The sequence below is a fragment of the Hyperoodon ampullatus genome (assembly GCF_949752795.1).
Source record: "Hyperoodon ampullatus genome assembly, chromosome: 11".
Lineage (NCBI taxonomy): Eukaryota > Metazoa > Chordata > Mammalia > Artiodactyla > Ziphiidae > Hyperoodon > Hyperoodon ampullatus.
The window spans coordinates 37,251,182-37,270,306 of record NC_136924.1 but is presented as its reverse complement, the minus strand read 5'-3'; the positions used below and the strand labels follow the sequence as shown (position 1 = coordinate 37,270,306).

The window sequence follows — 19,125 nt, the reverse complement described above, 5'->3', positions numbered from 1 at the left end:
TTTATGGACATAAGGTCTCTTTTTTAAAAAATGAAAATTACAATACCTTTCCTGCTTACTTTCTGGGGTTTTTTGTTTGTTTGTTTGTTTTGTTTTTTGGGACTGAGGATTGCATGCAATGTTTAACATGAACAGGACTGGCTACGTAATTTTCAGGGTCCAGTGTAAAATGAAAATGCAGGACTCCTTGTTCACAATTTATTAAGCATTTCAAGATGGTTGACACTAAAGCATTAAACCAAGCACAAGACAGGTTACACACTCATGAAGCCCACCGTGAGTGTGAAAGCATTTAGTCAGATGTGACAAAGCGTTTTTAGTGCACAGCCCAGTGTAGTCAGTATCACCATAGTCGTTAGTATCCTAGGGGTTCATAGGAGAAAGGTTACTTTTGGCTGGGAGGTATCTCCTTATAGGAAGCAGTGCCTCTTGAGCTGATCCTTGGCAGCATTAGTAACACTTGGAGATAAGTGGCGACGGTTTCTGGATGGAGAGAATGGTAGCAAACTGAGAGAATACAGGACCACATTTAGAACAGTGAGTTCTATAATTTTGTGAGTGAGTGAAGTGAGTGTAGGAACATGAGCAATAAAGTTGGAGAGTTGAATAGGAGCCCAGTTTTAGAAGGCTTTGGATCCTTGTCATCTGAGACTTCAGAAGTGCTAAGGAGTCATTAACCTGATATTGTGAATATTTAGTTACTGTCTGTCTCTACTTAGTGGAATATGAGCTCTATAAGAGCAGGTATCTTTATCTATATATGGTATATCAAAGATATATATAAAATGCAGAGCAGTATCTTATATATACTTTATATATATAAGATATAGGGGCTTCCTTGGTGGTCCAGTGGTTAAGACTCCGTGCTTCCAGTGCAGGGGGCACAGGTTCAATCCCTGGTCAGGGAACTAAGATCCCGCATGCTGCGCGGTGTGGCCAAAAAAAAAAAAGTTAAAGATATGTATTACATCTATTAGACAATATATATTGCAATTATAAATATATCTCTATATATGTGTAATTGTTATATCTATACATATATAGGATAACGAATACATATGATACCTGCTTTTGTGGCATATGTATATATATATCTGTTCCCCCCTGCCTTGCTAAATTTTCAGTAAGGACAATTCCTAACATGTAGTAGGAGCTTAATAAATATTTGCTAAATAAACAAAATATTTGTTGAATTAATCAGGGTTTTATTAAAGAGATGGGAAAAAAGTAGATCTCTTTTCTATGGGTTTTTTGTGTTTATCTAGTCTGTATCTAAATTAATTTATTTAAATGTTGCATGTTTAGTGTTAGTATTTTGTGGGCTCACTTACTGATACATTCTTAGAAAAATTACTGATTTGGGAGCCACACAGTTGAATAATGTAAATGTCCATTTGAAATGAAAATGATTTGATTGAAAAATAGTTACCAGGCCAGGAGTATTCATGGCCCCCAATTTTTCCTCTTCACCTATATGAGACCACTGCTGTTTTTTTATTTGGTCTCTGAGCCTTTCTTATGCTTCATACTCTCATTTTAGTCTCAAGTTGATTTTGATATAATGAACTTTCACTTGGACCAACTTTTTTTTTTAATTGAGATATAATTGACATAATATTCTATTAGTTTCAGGTATACGACATAATGATTCAATATTTGTGTATAATGTGAAATGATCACCACAAGAAGTCTGGTTAACATCCTTCATCATAGATATTTACAATTTTTTTTCTTTTCTTGTGGTGAGAACTTTTAAGATCGACTCTCAGCAACTTTCAAATATGAAGTTCAGTATTATTAAGTATAGTCACCTTCTGTGCATCACATCCTCATGACTGACTTATTTTATAACTGGAAGTTTGTGCCTTTTGACCACCCTCACCCCCAACCCCGCCAGACCAGCTTTCACATAAAGAGTATAACACACAGGGTTTCATTTTCTGGGGTAATAAATGAATACTTGTAGGTAGGTAACTCAGGATAGAAATCTGGAAGTCTCCATAGAGGGTGCTCTCTTACCCTCCATGTCTGCCTGGTCTTCATGAACCATCAGTCTGTCTCTTAAATATCTCTTGAATCCATTCCCTCGTCTCCATGTCCAGAGCCATTTCCCAAAATCAAGTGCCATCATCTCTCACTTGGACCATTGCTCTGTTCTGATCTCTTTGCCTCTCAAGTCTTTCTCACTAACATACTTTGCATAATTCTGCTTCAAGTAGCCTTTCTAGAAGAATGGTTTTCAAACAGTGTCATAATTCAAAGAACTCAAGTTTGAGATTTGTTCACCTGAAAAAAATATCAGAATAGATCCAACATGTAGAGGAGGATTCTTCTTTTTTACATAATTGCAACAAATGGCAATCTGGTATGATCTTTTATACTTGAGACCAAGTATTGGTAATACCTTGATTTTAATCCTTTTTTTTTTTTTTTTTTTTTTTGCCCGGGCTGTGTGGCATGTGGCATGCAGGATCTTAGTTCCCCGACCAGGGATCAAACCTGTGTCCCCTGAATTGGGAGTGCGGAGTCTTATCCACTGGACCGCCAGGGAAGTCCCTTAATACTTTTTAGATTACTGTGGTTCATATGTATTTACATTTAAAAGGTTATGACTCACTGTCAGAGACCGACTCATATAACTTCCCATGAAACTACTAGTTTATGAAATATATGATTAAATCTTCTCCTTTTTAGGTGTCCAAAGTTGTTTGTTTGCTGTATCTGGCATCCCATTATCTACTAGGTACACACAACCCCTTGTTATTCTCTCTCACTGTGCTCTGCTCATTTTCTTTCTAACTCTTATGCAGTTTATAATTACAATAGATCCTCCCATACCTAAAACAGCTAGACTGGTATGGTAGGGCAGTTAGTTTTAAAAAGTCAGTGGAAGTAGGGACTATCATAAATAGCCTACATGCCTTAAGTATTTTATTTTAACCTAAGATATATGAATATATACTTCTCTAATTTTTTGTATGGCCAAGGCATATCCACTCACTGATGGAAGTTTTGTACTTTTTTTCTTGTATAACCCATACCTGTAAATGCTTTGCCTACTGTAACAGATATGACCGACATAAGCAGGTTTGAGAAAAGACATAATTCACTCCTGGTAAGCCTAAGCCCCTGTGGCATGGAAGTAGAAGAGCACAGGTACACTAGGGAGTAGCCTACTGGCCGCAGGTATCAGCGTGCTGTGGTATCTGTCGGTGTGTCCTGTAAAGGGAAAGAGGAACACAGGTTTCTCTGGTGAGTCCATTATATGGAACTGGTTAAAAGAGATCCCACTGTATTAATATCATTCTAATTCACTTACGTTCTGAAATGTTTTCTTGAGAGTGTGAGAAAAGAATGGAATTACGCCTGACGTCCAGGGAGAACCCGTGGGTCTGTGTTGATTGTGGACATCATCTGTTACATGTCTTGTCAGAGAAATGATTGAGAACTGCGATTCTAATATCCGAATCTGATTATGTTGTGCCCAGCTTCAAACCCTTCAGTGTCTGCCGTTCGCATGTAGGATGGCGTTGCGGCGCCCTCAGCAGAAAAGGCCCCCCTCACACACGTGCAGGATAAGCAGCTAACATATGAGATCTGCTGTGACACTGCTTACCTCCCTATCTTGGTCTTTTCTATTCCTGTTCTCCTGTGCCAAACTATGATTCCTTGAATAGACCGAGCCCTTAGTAACTTCATTCCTCTACAGCTGCTGTTGTCAGTCTGAAGCAGCCTTACTGCTTTTTTTATCTTATTAACTCCTAGTCATCCTTTTATTCTCATCTCAAGCCACCTCCTCTTCAGGAAGCCTTCCCTGTTTCTCATGTCCACCCCCCCCAAGTTGTATTCTAGGTTAGGTGCCTACCTTCTGTGCTCCAGCTCTGTGTATACCTCTGTCTTAGTGCTTACTCTGCTGGATAACAATAGTCTGCATATTTGTCTTTATCTTTTACAAGACAGTGAACTCCTTAAGGGCAGAGACTACATTTTTTAAAATCTCTGTATCCCCAGTGCCTGATACACAGAAGGTGCTGATTAAATGTTGAATGCATGAATTCAATTTAAAAGACCACTCCTCCTGTAATCTTCATCATTTTACTAGTTGCCCTACCAAAAGTCTTGAATTCATCCTCTTTCTCTTTGACCCCGCCTCCAGTCTGTGAGCAAATCCTATTGCCTGTTTCTTCATATGGTTTCTAGATTTCAGCCCCATCCCCCACTACTACCTGTGTCCAAACCACCACTAAATCTTGCCAGGATTATCTTCAGAGCCTCCTAACTGATGTCCTGCTTCCTCCTTTGTCCCCTTCAATATGTATTCAATACAGCAGCCAGTGTGATCATGCTAAAACATAAGTGAGGGCTTCCCTGGTGGCGCAGTAGTTAAGAATCCGCCTGCCAATGCAGGGGACACGGGTTTGAGCCCTGGTCCGGGAAGATCCCACATGCCGCAGAGCAACTAAGCCCGTGCGCCACAACTACTGAGCCTGTGCTCTAGAGCTTGCGAGCCACACCTGCTGAGCCCGCGTGCCACAACTACTGAAGCACGTGCACCTAGAGCCCGTGCTCCGCAACAAGAGAAGCCACTGCAGTGAGAAGCCCGCGCAACGCAACAAAGAGTAGCCCCCGCTCGCCGCAACTAGAAAAAGCCCGCGCGCCACAACGAAGACCCAACGCAGCCAAAAATAAATAAATAAATTTAAAAAACATAGGTGAGATTGTATTACTTCTCTGTTCAAAGGACTCCAATTGCTTCCCTTCTCACTCAGAGTAAAAGCCAGAGTCCTTACCTTGTCCTACAAAGCCCTGTGTCACCTGGCCCGCCCGTCCTCTTCACTCACCCCACTGCAAGCCTCACTGACCTCGTCTCCAGGAGCACTCCTGGCGTGCTTCTGCCTCGGTGCCTGTGCACCTGCTGTTTCCTCTGCCTGGTTACTGCATGGTTCACTCCTTCCCCTCCTTTAAGGTCTTTCCCTAAATGGCCACACTGTTGAAAATGGTGCCCCCTTCTACCCCGGAAAACTTTATCCCCCTTCTCTGCTTAAATTTTCTCCTTAACCTTATCCTCTAACATACTACATATTTTACTCATTTATCCTGTCTTACGCCATTAGAACATAAGCTTCAAAAGGACAGGGATTTTCATTTTTTATTTACTTCTGTATCATCAGCACCTACTTAGCACATTACTAGACACACAATACGTATTTGATGAGCAGACCATGGATGACTGACTTGCAGGTCATAAACATTTACTTATCCTAAGATACACATAAAGTTATTTAAGAATTGCTAATTCATACCTCAGATAAAAAACTACCTATTAGCTAGTTTTATGTGTTTCCAGTTGCTTTAAGAAGGTAGATTTAATATCAGTAAAAATAAAATTTCTAACAGCTCTTGTAAAAAATAGGCTATTAGGGTGAGAATGAATTCCTATCTTTTGAGATTTTCAGAAATAAAGTGAATAATCACCTGGTGATTGGATTAGATCAGTGGATCCACAGGGAACATATGACCATGTCTGGAGACATTTTTGGTTGTCACAACTGGAGGATGCTACTGGCATCTAGTGGTAGAAGGCCAGGGATACTGCTACACATCCTACACAATTGCACCCCTGCCCTGCCCCAAACTAATAGTTATCCAGCCCCAAATGTCAATAGTGTCACAGTTGAGAGACCTTTGATCAAGTGAATTTTATAGTCCTTTATAATTCTGTGATTCAATTATAGGTCCTCTCTTTTTCTGAAGGTGGGGAATTCCTTGGAAATCACTTTTGCGAGTTTTAAACTCCTCATAACATGTTTTTATATCTTAATGCTTACTGCATTTTTACAATAATTAAAACAGCTTTTTCTCTTCCTGCTGTGAACCCTGTCATTGTGTTACATTCACTGTAGGAATGAGTTTCATTATCGCCAGGGAGAGCTAGGAGCAGTATTATTGTTACTCCACTTCTTCTAGGAACTTAGAGAGTTATTACTATTTATTTTATTTTCACAGAAGAAAGCCCAAATAGCTTAATACCCTGGGGAAGAATTTGAGAGCAGAACCTTACAGGTAACTTCAATGAAGATGATACTTGCCATTTTTATGAAATTGGAATTTTTATCAATAACTCTTTCTGAATGCCAATGGTGTTATCATTGTTGTGACAGTTGAAATTAATTTCCTGTCCTTAGGCCTTAAATCTGGTAAGGCAGGTTTGTTCCTGTAGTGTATCAAGTTGCATTTCTTTGTAAGGAGCCAAGCACTTAGATTTATGACCCTGATCTGCCATTTCTTATCTCAGTGGTCATTGAACGTGTTCCCCAGAAGTGCACCCAATTAGCATTCTCCATTTTTGTTTTCTGTCCTTAACTCAGGAGACTCTCTACTAATAAAACTTTGTTTTTAATATTTCAGAAGTAAATAGCTGTGTTTCAATTATCCTTGAATCAGTGAGTGATTTTAGTGAGTGTGTTCAGTTACTGTTCTTCATCTTTTAATTTTGGTTCTGTTTTCTTATAAATGATTTTTTATGAAGAAAGAAAATAGAATCATTTGAATTGGAAGAAAAGCAATTTCCTGTTCTTAAGTAGGTAAGGTATTAATATTCCCATCTTAGAGCTGAAGTAACAGCCATGGCTTGGAACTGGCAGAAGAATTTTCTACACATAAATAAGCAGACAGCTTTCTCTATCCTGCAGCCATATCCATCGTGCTTTAGTCAGAGTCGGAATCACTCATCATGTTCGTTTGCAGCTTGTTTTTCCTCTGTGGAATGTTGTCCTTTGCTTGATTATATAGGTTGCAAGTTTTTAGTAAAGTTTGGATCCTCAGGTATTTTCCCAGAACTCATAAAATGATAGTGGTTAAAAAATACCTCTCCATCTATTTCGGCTTAGAGCATTAAAGAACTTCTCAGATAAAAAGCTTTGAAATACAAAATGTTCTTACAAGGACTTTATATTCTCTTCTTTAAATGATGTGATGCATTTTTGTACTTGACAGTGTCCTGAGAATCCTCACCGTCTTTCAGCCTGTGTTAATAATGGGGATATGTAAGCAGAATTTTAAATAGTGGCTAAATCTTAATCTTTGCTGCATTGCCTCTGAAATGTTTTGTGTTTGCCTACCTCTTGAATAGAACATGAAGGGAATTTTAATTTCCAAAGAATTTATTTAATGGGCAACCTATTTCATTTGTTTAGAAAGGTATGTACACTGTGCCTGTCTACAGTATCCACAGAAGCTTGTGATCTCTGGTTCTGAGCTCTCCTGTCTTCATCTTAAAAAAAAAAAAAAAAAAAAAAAAAGTGGTAGACTGCTCAGTAGCACTTTCTAGTCTGATTTTTCTGGCTGTTGATTTTTTTTTGTTAAGTGATGTGTACATTATATTGAATAGGAATACATTATAAAGTCTGGGCAAATGGGCATGTATTGATAGTCTTCTATCTTGGCCTCTTGGGCACTGGTGCTTTTGTAAAATGAGACTAGCAAGAATCTCTAGTTAAGACTTTTCAGGTTATGATCAATGCCTCAAGTGACAATGTATGAATATATTGAGTCATAACTAAAGATGACTCCTTTGTGTTATGTGAAAAAATATAACAAATACAACTCATAAAATTATTTGATAATGCCTTTTACTTTGAGAAATGTGTTCTCACAATGTTTCTAAGAGAGAGGTGCCAAAATATCTTACTTTTGCAACTGCATTCAGCTAATGAAAATGTAGAATTTGAATTTCCTGGTGTTTCCACCAAGCTTAGCCTTTGTGTTTTCTATGTATAGTATGTTTTGAGATTCCTTAAATCAAAACATTCTTAATCCTGTTGTATTTAAATGGCTTTTAGTAAAAGAAGATTTCTCTTCCTTACAGTTGTGCCTCTTGGTTCTTCAGAGTATGGATAGAGCCAGATAGCTTGATATAGCATTGTTTGCTGAGTTTGCTCATTAGTTTACTTGTTAAGTATTTATTTAACAAACATTTATAAAGTATATACTGTGTGTCAGGCACTTTGTTACACGTCTGTCTGGTATTTTTCTCTAATCATTTCAGGACTGATGAGGAATATTTTAATAACTCAAGGTGGTGTTAAATTGGGATCATGTGTTTTCAAAAAAGAAGCACCTGGCTCATTGTATTGTTCCACTCTGAGGCCACCTTGGGCGGCCAAGATCCCCATCCTTAAACTTGTAAGGATTATGATGCTTGTGAAACTGTTCCAGGTGTTTCTGTGATGGTTCATAACTACTGCTTGCTGCCTGCCTATCCTAATTCCCCAAGTGATGAAGAAGTCTTCTGTGAGCCTCCAGTCCCTGTTGAAGCACTTTCAAATGTCACACTTTCTCTCATTTATTGTACTAGATCCATACTCACTTAAAACCATGTGAGCTACTTACATGAGAGTTGTAAATTGTGTGTTTTATGTGATATTGTCATGGACTTATTTAGCATGTGATCAACAAGTCACTTCCCTGTCCTAAAGCTGTTTTTAAAAACTGTACTTAAAACCATATCAAAATTGCTACTTTGGTGGTTATATAAATTGACAAACAGATTGCCTCCTATTATACAAATGAGGAAACTCAGTACTCTCTTCATGTGGAGAAGTACTGCTGCCAGCCATTCTGCTATCAGCAAGGCTTCTGAATTGCTTCTAACAGTAGTGGCTTGTGTTGTACCCGGGCACAAAGGGACACATTACCTTAGGCCTCCTAGTAGGTCAGTGGCAGAAATATAACTGAAACATTGGTGTGTAGCTTTAACATAAGACAGCAAAGCTTAAAAGGTTACATTTTGCTTTCCCTTTGTCTCTCCCCCTTTCTTTTTAAAGGAGTGGTGAATGTGCTGCTAACAACTCCACTCTGGGTAGTAAACACCAGACTGAAGCTGCAAGGGGCAAAATTTAGGAATGAAGACATTATACCAACCAACTACAATGGTATTATTGGTGAGTGCCTCTTGGGTGAGTTCCTTCTTAAAGATTTTCTTTTCTCTTTGTATCTGGAATTTATCACCATGATAATGCTACAACCTCAAATCTCAGTGCCCAACAGTAAGTATTTGTTTAGCTCATGTGTCTCTGGATTGACAAGGATTTGACTCATCTAGGCTGACTCCAGCCTAGGAGTCTCAGCTCCATGTGTCTAGGAGTCTCAGCTCCATGTGTCTCTCTTCCTTTTCCTGGGACCAACCTGAGCATATTCTTCTCTTGGTGATGGCAAAAGCACAAGAGGACATGCCCAATCATACAAGCATATTTCAAGCCCCTGTTTGCATTTTGTCTGCTAACATCCTCTTGGCCAAAGCACAACCAATGGCCAAGCCCCAAGATAAGGGGTAGAGAAATATACCCATGGAGTATATCCCATGGAGCAGGTGGGAGGGGATAAATATTTCTGAAGAGCAATCTGCTACTTTTTTTTCCCTAGTGTTTTCTTTAGATAAAGATACCAGATTAGCATCTGATATCCTTGAACTTCTGCTTTTTAATAGTATTACATTGCCAGGTTCTCCTTTCCCATGCTTCCATCTTTGTAATGAGAACAGGGGTTTTCTTATAAGGCAGTCCTATAAAATGGACTCCGGAGAACTATCTAATCTTCTTTTTTTTAAAAATAAATTTATTTATTTATTTATTTATTTTGGCTGCATTGGGTCTTTGTTGCTGTGCACAGACTTTCTCTAGTTGTAGCAAGCGGGGGCTACTCGTTGTTGCGGTGCACAGGCTTCTCATTGTGGTGGCTTCTCTTGTTGCAGAGCAGGGCTCCAGGCACGTGGGCTCCAAGAGCTGTGGCACGCAGGCTCAGTAGCTGTGGCCCGCGGGCTCCAGAGTACAGGCTCAGTAGCTGTGGTGCACGGGCCTAGTTGCGCTGTAGCATGTGGGATCCTCCCAGACTAGGGCTCGAACCCATGTCCCCTGCGTTGGCAGGCGGATTCCCAATCATTGCACCACCAGGGAAGTCACCTCTAATCTTTTTCTGTACTGACCTTTGTTGTGAAACACATGGGCTATCAGTTCACAATTCTGTGTAGTACAGAGTTCCCAGTAGTGGTGATGATTACTTAGGAAAACGTGACATGCTAACCCCAGATTTGTCAGGAAGGGTTGCCTATGAGTGAAATTGGTCTCTCAATAACTTGGTGATGGTCAGTATCTGATGATTATTCAAAAGTAGTTAACTGATTAACTTGTCATTGTGAGAAGGAAATCTTGATAGAATCAGTATGATAGAATACTGATAGAATCAGGTTTGTGTTCTGGGTACATTGTCTTCTCTAGTTAGGGGATTGTCATCAAAAGTCCTTGATTTCTTGCTCAGATGCTTTTCACCAGATCATTCGTGATGAAGGAATCCTGGCTTTATGGAATGGCACATTTCCCTCCTTGCTGTTGGTCTTCAATCCTGCCATCCAATTCATGTTCTATGAAGGTTTAAAACGGCAGCTTTTAAAGAAACGAATGAAGGTAAGCCCTGATTCTGAAAGCAGCAGACAATCCCTGACACCTTCTTGCTGTTTAGATTGATGCAGTTTGTTCTTCCTGTGCTTTCCAGCTTTCTTCTTTGGACGTGTTCATCATTGGTGCAATAGCCAAAGCAATTGCCACCACGGTCACCTATCCTCTGCAGACAGTACAGTCAATTCTGAGGGTGAGTGCCAGGGTTCTCCCTGCATTTAGTCAAACAACATTCTAAAATACGTGGTTTTCCTGTTTGAAGCAATGTTATTTAATAAAGCAATAAAGTAGTCCAGAGCATTCCTCATCCATTATTTGATATTTTGCAATTTGAGGAAAGAGCTATAAAGGAAGTGAACAGCATTCTATGATTTAGTGGAGAGGGGCATGGTGGGGGTCTTCTCAGGTGGCATGGTTGGAGATGGGCTCCTCTGAGGAGCCATATGTAAATTAAGACTTAAAGGAAGGTAAGGATCCAGCTGTGCTAAGAGCAGAAGAAAGAGCATTCCAGGTAGAGGGAACCTGAGGTACCGAGAGCTTGGTGAATCCTAGGAACTGAAAGGAGGCCATTGTGGCTGGAGGTGGCTCAGGAGGAGATGAGAAAAGGAGCAGGGAGCCTATAGGTAAGGATGAGATTTTATTCTGTCTGCAGTGGGAAACCTTTGCAGGGCTTTAGACTGGAGAGTAATGTGATCTAATTTACAATTCGAGAAGATTACTGTGACTGTTCAGTGGTGAATTGGTCAGAAGGCTAAGAGAAAAGGAGGTTGTCAGGTTAGGAGGCTATTTCGGTCATACAGCTAAGATGTGAGGGTGGCCTGGACTATGGTGGTAGCAGTGGGGAGGAGAGATTCAAGGTCTGTTTGAGAGAAAAAATTCAAAGGACTTAACTGATGGGTAAAATGAAGGTGGAAGTGAAAGTATTTCAGTTCAAAAAGATTATTCCCTTCTGTTAAAAGTATTTTTACTAATGTACTATTTTAAAATTGGTACTTAATATAAAGAAATTCAGTAGCAGTCAAATAAATGTATTTTGACACTTTTATAATAGAAACATATAATGTGAAGAGCTCAGATTGCAGAGATTTTAATTAATTAGTGTTTATCATAACTTCTTAAAGGATTGGAAGCCATACCATCAATATCTAAATCTTCATCGTGGGCATGGCTTTTTCTTTTGAGGTAGAATATTCCCCATGATTCTCTGTAAAATGAAAATTCTCATGCTTGCTTCATTGAAAAGATATTTCTTATTTTCACTTATTTCATTGAAATATTTTATTTATTTCATTGAAATAAGAGGATTAATTAAATCTAAATACTGATGGATATTTTTATTACCATATGCTGTAACATGTTTACTCCAACAGAACTTCCTCTGCAAGCGGAAATTGAGATAAAGAAAGCGGTAGCAAGCAGTAATTATTTATCTTTTTTTCTTCTTCCCCAGTTTGGACATCACAGACTGAACCCAGAAAACAGAACACTGGGGAGTCTTCGGAACATTCTCTATCTTCTTCACCAACGAGTCAGGTGAGCTTTGTAGATGGTTCACATTCCGTCCTCTTTTTTTTTTTAATTTATTTAATTTATTTATTTTTGTCTGCGTTGGGTCTTCTTTGCTGCGCGTGGGCTTTCTCTACTTGTGGTGAGCGGGGGCTACTCTTGGTTACGGTGCACAGGCTTCTCATTGTGGTGGCTTCTCTCGTTGCGGAGCACGGGCTCTAGGAGTGTGGGCTTCAGTAGTTGTGGCACGCAGGCTCAGTAGTTGTGGCTCACGGGCTCTAGAGCGCAGGCTCAGTAGTTGTGGAGCACGGGCTTAGTTGCTCCGCGGCATGTGAGATCTTCCTGGACCAGGGCTCAAACCCGTGTCCCCTGCATTGGTAGGCGGATTCTTAACCACTGCACTACCAGGGAAGCCCTCTGTCCTCTCTTTTAACAGCCCTCTCTGCCAAGAAGTGGTTGGATTTGCTTACCTTGCACTTCTGCCTTGGCAGTGGCAGCCTAGAAACCTCTCACTTGCCTGCTGTGCTCAGACATTTCTGACTTTAGGGACTAAGTGAGATATGACAGCATTTTGGGAAATTATGGAAAAGTTTAGATCCTTATTCTTTGTTAGTTACAAAGATTCAGTACTCCTTTAGAAAGGGAATCCTCCTATGAAATCCTGCCATTTGCGACAACATGGATGGACCTTGAAGGTATTATGAAGTAAGTCAGGCAGAGAAAGACAAACATGTGATTTCACTCATATGTGGAATCTAAAAACAGACAAGCAAACTCATTGATGCACAGAACAGACTAGTGGTTACCAGAGAGGAAGAGGATTCAAGGGTGGGCAAAATGGGTGAAAGGAGTCAGCTGTACAGTAATGGATGGTTACTGGACTTGTGGTGGTGATCAGTGTGTAGTGTATACAGATGTCAAATTATAATGCTACACACCTGAAACAGATAATTTTAAAAAAGAGAGAGAGCCCTGCTGTAATCTAATATAGAGACCACTCTGCTGAGTAGTCCTCCATCGATGACCTATCCTATGACCTCTCATAGATAGAAATAAGCAGCTGTTAGAGAGCAGCAGTCATAGCAGGAAAGGGAGGGAAGAGTAGGAAGAGTTACAACAATTATCCTCATAATGATGACAACAGTGATAACGGTGATGAGAGCAGCTAACACTGTTGAGTGTTTGCTGTGTGGCGGACACTAAGCCAGACGCTCCACCTGGGTAATCTCACTTAATCCTAACAACAGCCCTATGAGGCAGGTACTGTCGTCATTTCCCTGTTTCATTTAAAGAAACTGACCCCTAGGGAAGTCAAAGAGATCAGCACCTTTGAAGCAAAAGCCGCTGTAACTTTATTACTGTTTCTAGATGTAAGATATTTTAAAATAAATTTATTATAAAGATAGAATATACTTGGGATAAAAAATAAAATCAAAGATAAAGAATTGGTATAAAGTAAAAAATAAATGCTGACCATACCAAGTGTTGGCAAGAATGTGAAGTGACCAGAACTTTCCTATGCTGGTGGGAATTTAGAATGGCACAACCACTTTGGAACGCAATTTGGCATTTTCTTATAAAGCTAAACATACACCTACCATAGACCCAGCCATTCCCCTTCAAGGTATTTACCCAAGACAAATGAAATGCGTCTACACAACGACCTGTGCATAAATGTTAATAATGGCTTTATTTGTAAGAGTCAAAATCTGGAAACACCCCAAATGTCCATCATCAGATGAGTAGATACAAGTTGTGGTATACCTATACAGTGGCATACTATTCAGAAAGGAAAAAGAAATAATTACTGATACATGCAAAAACGTGGATGGATCTCGAAATAATTCTTCTGAGTAAAAGAGGTCAGTATGAAAAAGATTTCATACTGTATGATTCCACTTATATAAAACTTAGAAAATGCAAATAATCTACAGTGACAGAAAGCATATTAGTGGTTGCTTAGGGCCAGAGTAGGTGGAGGGAGAGTGATTGCAAAGGGACGTGAGGATACTTTTTCAGGTCATGGATATGTTCACTACCTTGAATGTGGTGATTGTTTCATGGGTGTACCCATCAGTCAAAACTCATCAAATTGAAGTCATTTAAACTTCAATAAAGCTATAAATACGTGCACACCTACTGTGTTTTCTCTCCTATCTCTTTACCAAGAGTTAGTCACTGTTAACAAAAAGTGCATGTATTTCCAGAATAACGTATAAAACATATGTTTTGGGTATTCATTTTTATACAAATGGAATCATATGGTAATACTGTTTTGTACCTTGCCTTTTTGTAAAAACGTTACAAACCTTCACATCAATATCTGTACATTTATCTAGTTTTTTTTGTTGTTTTTTTTGCGGTATGCGGGCCTCTCCCGTTGCGGAGCACAGGCTCCGGACGCGCAGGCTCAGCGGCCATGGCTCACGGGCCCAGCCTCTCCGCGGCATGTGGGATCTTCCCGGACCGGGGCACGAACCCGTGTCCCCTGCATCGGCAGGCGGACTCTCAACCACTGCGCCACCAGGGAAGCCCTATCTAGTTTTTTTAAATGACTGCGTTTTTTGTTACATAATATGCCATAATTTATTGACCAATACACTTATGATAAATAGTTTGTTTCCAGGTTTTTGCCTTTACAAACATTGACAAATGAATAGTCCATAAATTTAGCTTTGTATACCTCAGTTATTATAATTGTAGAGAAAATTCCTTGAAGTGGAATTACTTAAGAAGTTTAAACATACAAAATTTTGATAGGTATTGCCATGTTGACCCAAAAAGATGATACCCATTTCTATTTCTACCAGCATTGTGAGAGTTAAGAGAGATGTAGTTAAGAAAGTTAAGAAGATAGTGTCAACAGGAAATCTTTAGAGTTATATAGTTTTGAAATTCAGCGTGTTTTTACATCTTTCATCTTGTTTGGTTCTCACTCAGCCTTGTGCGTGTGGAAGGATGACTATATTCCCATTTCTGAAGATCAGGAAGCAGGTTTAGAGAAAGTGACTTGCCCAACACCAGACAGATGCAGGCAGAGCCAGATGTTCAAACTCATACGCTCAGTAAGCACTCAGGGACCATTGAATGAACGTTCATCCACTAGAACGTTCTACAATGATGGAAATACCTGTTCTGTTCAGTAGGGTTGCCACCAACCACGTGTGTCTGTTAAGCACTTGAAATACTGCCAGTACAACTGAGAAACTGAATTTTAAATTTTATTTAAATTTAAATGACCACGTGTGGCTAGTAGCTACCATATCGGACAGTGCGGTATACCATGCCAGGCCTCTCCAAACTTTTGATTGATTAAGAACACCTGAAGTGCTTATTAAAATACAGATTCATCCAGCCCCTCTGGAGCGGGGCCTGGCAATCTTCATTTCTAAACAGACCCTGGTGATTCTGATGTGAGTGGATGTGAAGAAAATCGACACTACTGTGTATCTTTCCTTTACTACTGACACAGAGCACTTCACTTCTGGCACTTCCGGTCACCAGACGTTGCGTGGGGGGTTCCCGCGCCAGGCAGTTCTGTGTGCTACCAGCCGGGCGTCCCGTGATTTAACTCTGTTCTGATGCTGCGTACCCGGGGATAGCATTAGATCCCACAGGTTAAGGAAGGGCTCGGTCCTAGGATGCTGACCCTCACTTCAGATGACAGTCACAGGTAGTCGGTCCCCAGGTTACACAAAACTTCTGTCTGACTTCGCTACGAATTGGAGGTTGCCATGACCTCCTCCCCCTTGGGTATGATTGTTTGCTAGAGCAGCTCACAGAACTCAGGGAAAGGGAAACACATACGTTTACCAGTTTATTAAAGAATACAGATGAGGGCTTCCCTGGTGGCGCGGTGGTTGAGAGTCCGCCTGCCGATGCAGGGGACACGGGTTCATGCCCCGGTCTGGGAGGGTCCCACATGCCGCGGAGCGGCTGGGCCCGTGAGCCATGGCCGCTGGGCCTGTGCGTCCGGAGCCTGTGCTCCGCAACGGGAGAGGCCACATCAGTGAGAGGCCCGCGTACCGCAAAAAAAAAAAAAAAAAAAAATACAGATGAGTAGCCATATAAAGAGATCTGGGAGGGTCCCAAGCACAGGAGCTTCTGTCCCCGAGGAGTTGGGGTACATCACCCTCCTGGTACATGGATGTGCTCACCAACCTGGAAACTCTCTGAACCCCATACTTTTGGGATTTTTATGGAGGCTTCGTTATGTAGGCATGATCTATCATTAACTCCATTTCCGGGCCCCTCCGCTCTCTGGAGAATAGTGAATGGGGCTGAGAATTCCACGTTTCTTATCACAGCTTGGTCTTGCTGGTGACCAGCCCCATCCAGGAGCCCACCAAGAATCACCTCATTAGAACAGAAGACCCTACTGTCACTGATGAAATTGAGGGATTTAGGAACTCTATATCAGGAACTAGGATCAAAGACTAAATATTATTTTTTATTTTTTTTTTGCTGTACGCGGACCTCTCACTGTTGTGGCCTCTCCCGTTGTGGAGCACAGGCTCCGGACGCGCAGGCTTAGCAGCCATGGCTCACGGGCCCAGCCGCTCCGCGGCATGTGGGATCCTCCCGGACCGGGGCACGAACCCGTGTCCCCTGCATCGGCAGGCGGACTCTCAACCACTGCGCCACCAGGGAAGCCCAAGACTAAATATTAGAATAAGAAATGCACCTAGTGCTCTTATCACTTAGGAAATTACAAGGGCTTCAGGAGCTCTGTGCTAGGAACTGAGGACAGAGACCAGTATAGATTTTTTCTGTTATCTCCCAGCAGACCTCACCTTGAGAAACATTGAAGTGGACTTTCTTGGCTTTCTTGGGGGAACACAATTCAAATTAGTCAATGAACTAGAAATTCATGGGTCAAGTCTTTTCATTCCTATTTATCACATGATTTGCTTCAAATGATAAGTTTTCACACATAGCAAATGTATAAAATGTAGAATAGTTTCTGAATGGAGTGCTTGATTAGCTTTAATCTCTCAGTCTGCGTGCTGTATACAGCCCTGGAGTTGCTGATGAACTAGCATATGAGATTAATTCACTCTCAAAAAGAAGCTTTGGAGACATCATTTACTCTGAACTCCTGGTTCTAGCTGAAGCATTCTTCTCTGTGGTTAGAGCAGTGGGTCTAAAGGGCTGGTGTCCAGGCTGGCCTCATCATCCTCATCACCTGGGAGCTTGTTAGAAATGCAAATTCTTGACTGCCATCCCAGACTGAATGAATCGGAAACTCTGGAGGGGACCCAGCAATCTGTGGTTCACCAAGCTTTTCCACTGATTTTGATGTATGCTAGATGTGAGAACCACTTGGTTAGAAGATCAAATGTGGATATCCCTGGTGGCTCAGTGGTTAAGAATCCGCCTGCCAATGCAGGGGACACGGGTCTGAACCCTGGTCCAGGAAGATTCCACGTGTTGCAGAGCAGCTAAGCCCATGCACCACAACTACTGAGCCTGCGCTCTAGAACCCACAAGCCACAACTACTGAGCCCACGTGCCACAACTACTGAAGCCCACATGCCTAGAGCCCGTACTCTGCAACAAGAGAAGCCACCACAGTGAGAAGCCCGCGCACCACAACGAAGAGTAGCCCCCACTTGCTGCAAAGAGAAAGCCCGTGCACAGCAATGAAGACCCAATGCAGCCAAAAATAAAGAAAAAAAGAAAAAAAAAAAGATCAAATGTATGGGAAGACTCAGAATTGGAGAGCTTTTCATTTCTGTCACTTTCTCTCGTTTTGTTGAGGCTACAATGATCTGAACCAATTGGCAGCTTTGCTACCGTTTAGGGACTGTTAGGTTGAAATAACTGAGTTGGGAGAGTGTTAAAGTCAAGATCTAAAAGTTCTTTGTTAGATCCCAGATTTTGGCATAAAAATGGTTTTAGGATTTTAGGATCTGTACCCTATCTGTGGGATACTGTCAGCATTCCACTAATTAATGGTGGCTGTGAAGAAATACTAAACTTTCATCAATCCCCAAATACGTTTAAAGATAAGAAGTGCTTAAACAATAGAAGTCCGTTATATCTAAAACTTCCATAGCTTCTTTTGATCCTAAGAATAAACCTTTGCAAAATAGTATTGTTTCTTTGAAAACCTTTTTTTTTTTCTCACCTCTTTCTTTTTAGGCGTTTTGGAATAATGGGACTCTACAAAGGCCTTGAAGCCAAACTGCTGCAGACAGTCCTCACTGCTGCTCTCATGTTCCTCGTTTATGAGAAGCTGACGGCTGCTACCTTCACAGTCATGGGGCTGAAGAGCGCACGCAAGCGCTGAGGCACCTTCCACCGCCAGGCACTCAGAGATGCTCAAGACAGGGGATCCTTCTCTGTGAAGGGAAGCAGTTCCCCTTTTACTTGCTCCTTCCACTGAGAATTTTACCCTCATTGGCTTGAAATGCATCTAAGTTTACACATGGAGTATAGCCAGCTTGACCTGTTACCAACTTAGTTTTTACGATGGTTGGTTGAATTTTGTGGGGGAGGTTGGGCCAATGGCCATATGAAAAGAAAACCTATTGAAAATCTAAAAATGAAAGTTTATGGGGGTTTCTTGGTTTTTTTGAGGGGAATGGACTCTTGCTTTCATGTATAATCTTTTTCAGGTAAAGTCTTTTTTAGATTTGCCAGATGGTCCCTTTCCCTTGAACCCTCCCCCAGGTCCTAGGGCAAATTTGCTACCATGTAATTCTCCTCATATACTTTTGTATGTCTTCATCTTGGTATTTTCTTCACTAAAAATGTTATGACTATGCCATAAGCATGACTTTATTTTTCTTGGCATTTTTTTCCCTCCTGCTTAAGAAAAGGTATCTTCTTTAGTGTGTGAGCTATTTATTTTGTGGGGGAAATGAAAATTATTAATTCCAAATGATTCTCTTATAAACTATTTGTAAATATCATTTATTTAGTATTTGACATAATTTTAAAATATTTATTTTGAATCAACCTTTTCACTACAAAACTTGGGGTTTTGCATTCATCCATATAGGCCCCAATAAATTGTCGGCACAAAAGTCATTCTTAAAAGTTGCCCTTTACAGTATTACATTGAGTTTACAAGCAGCTGGTAAAAATCACAGAAAAGGGAGAGGGAGCAGATACCTTGTTTAGGCTCTGGAATATTATCTTCTTTTATAAACTCTTGGTAGAG

At 40.7% G+C, this 19,125-nt stretch overlaps 1 protein-coding gene across 2 annotated transcripts in view; it reads left to right on the top strand.

Moving 5' to 3' along the window:
- The window catches only part of SLC25A17 (solute carrier family 25 member 17), a gene marked incomplete at its 5' end in the record, with an annotated part of 47,708 nt that extends 28,982 nt beyond the window's left edge, over positions 1-18,726 (top strand). For both annotated transcript variants that reach the window (XM_079714313.1, XM_079714312.1), the window contains 5 exons: positions 8,826-8,942; positions 10,315-10,460; positions 10,549-10,644; positions 11,902-11,984; positions 18,102-18,726. In XM_079714313.1, the coding sequence (XP_079570439.1) occupies positions 8,826-8,942; positions 10,315-10,460; positions 10,549-10,644; positions 11,902-11,984; positions 18,102-18,249 (590 nt within the window). In that variant the 3' untranslated portion in view covers positions 18,250-18,726. The remainder of the gene's footprint in view (positions 1-8,825; positions 8,943-10,314; positions 10,461-10,548; positions 10,645-11,901; positions 11,985-18,101) is intronic.
- Between the last annotated feature and the right edge of the window lie 399 nt (positions 18,727-19,125).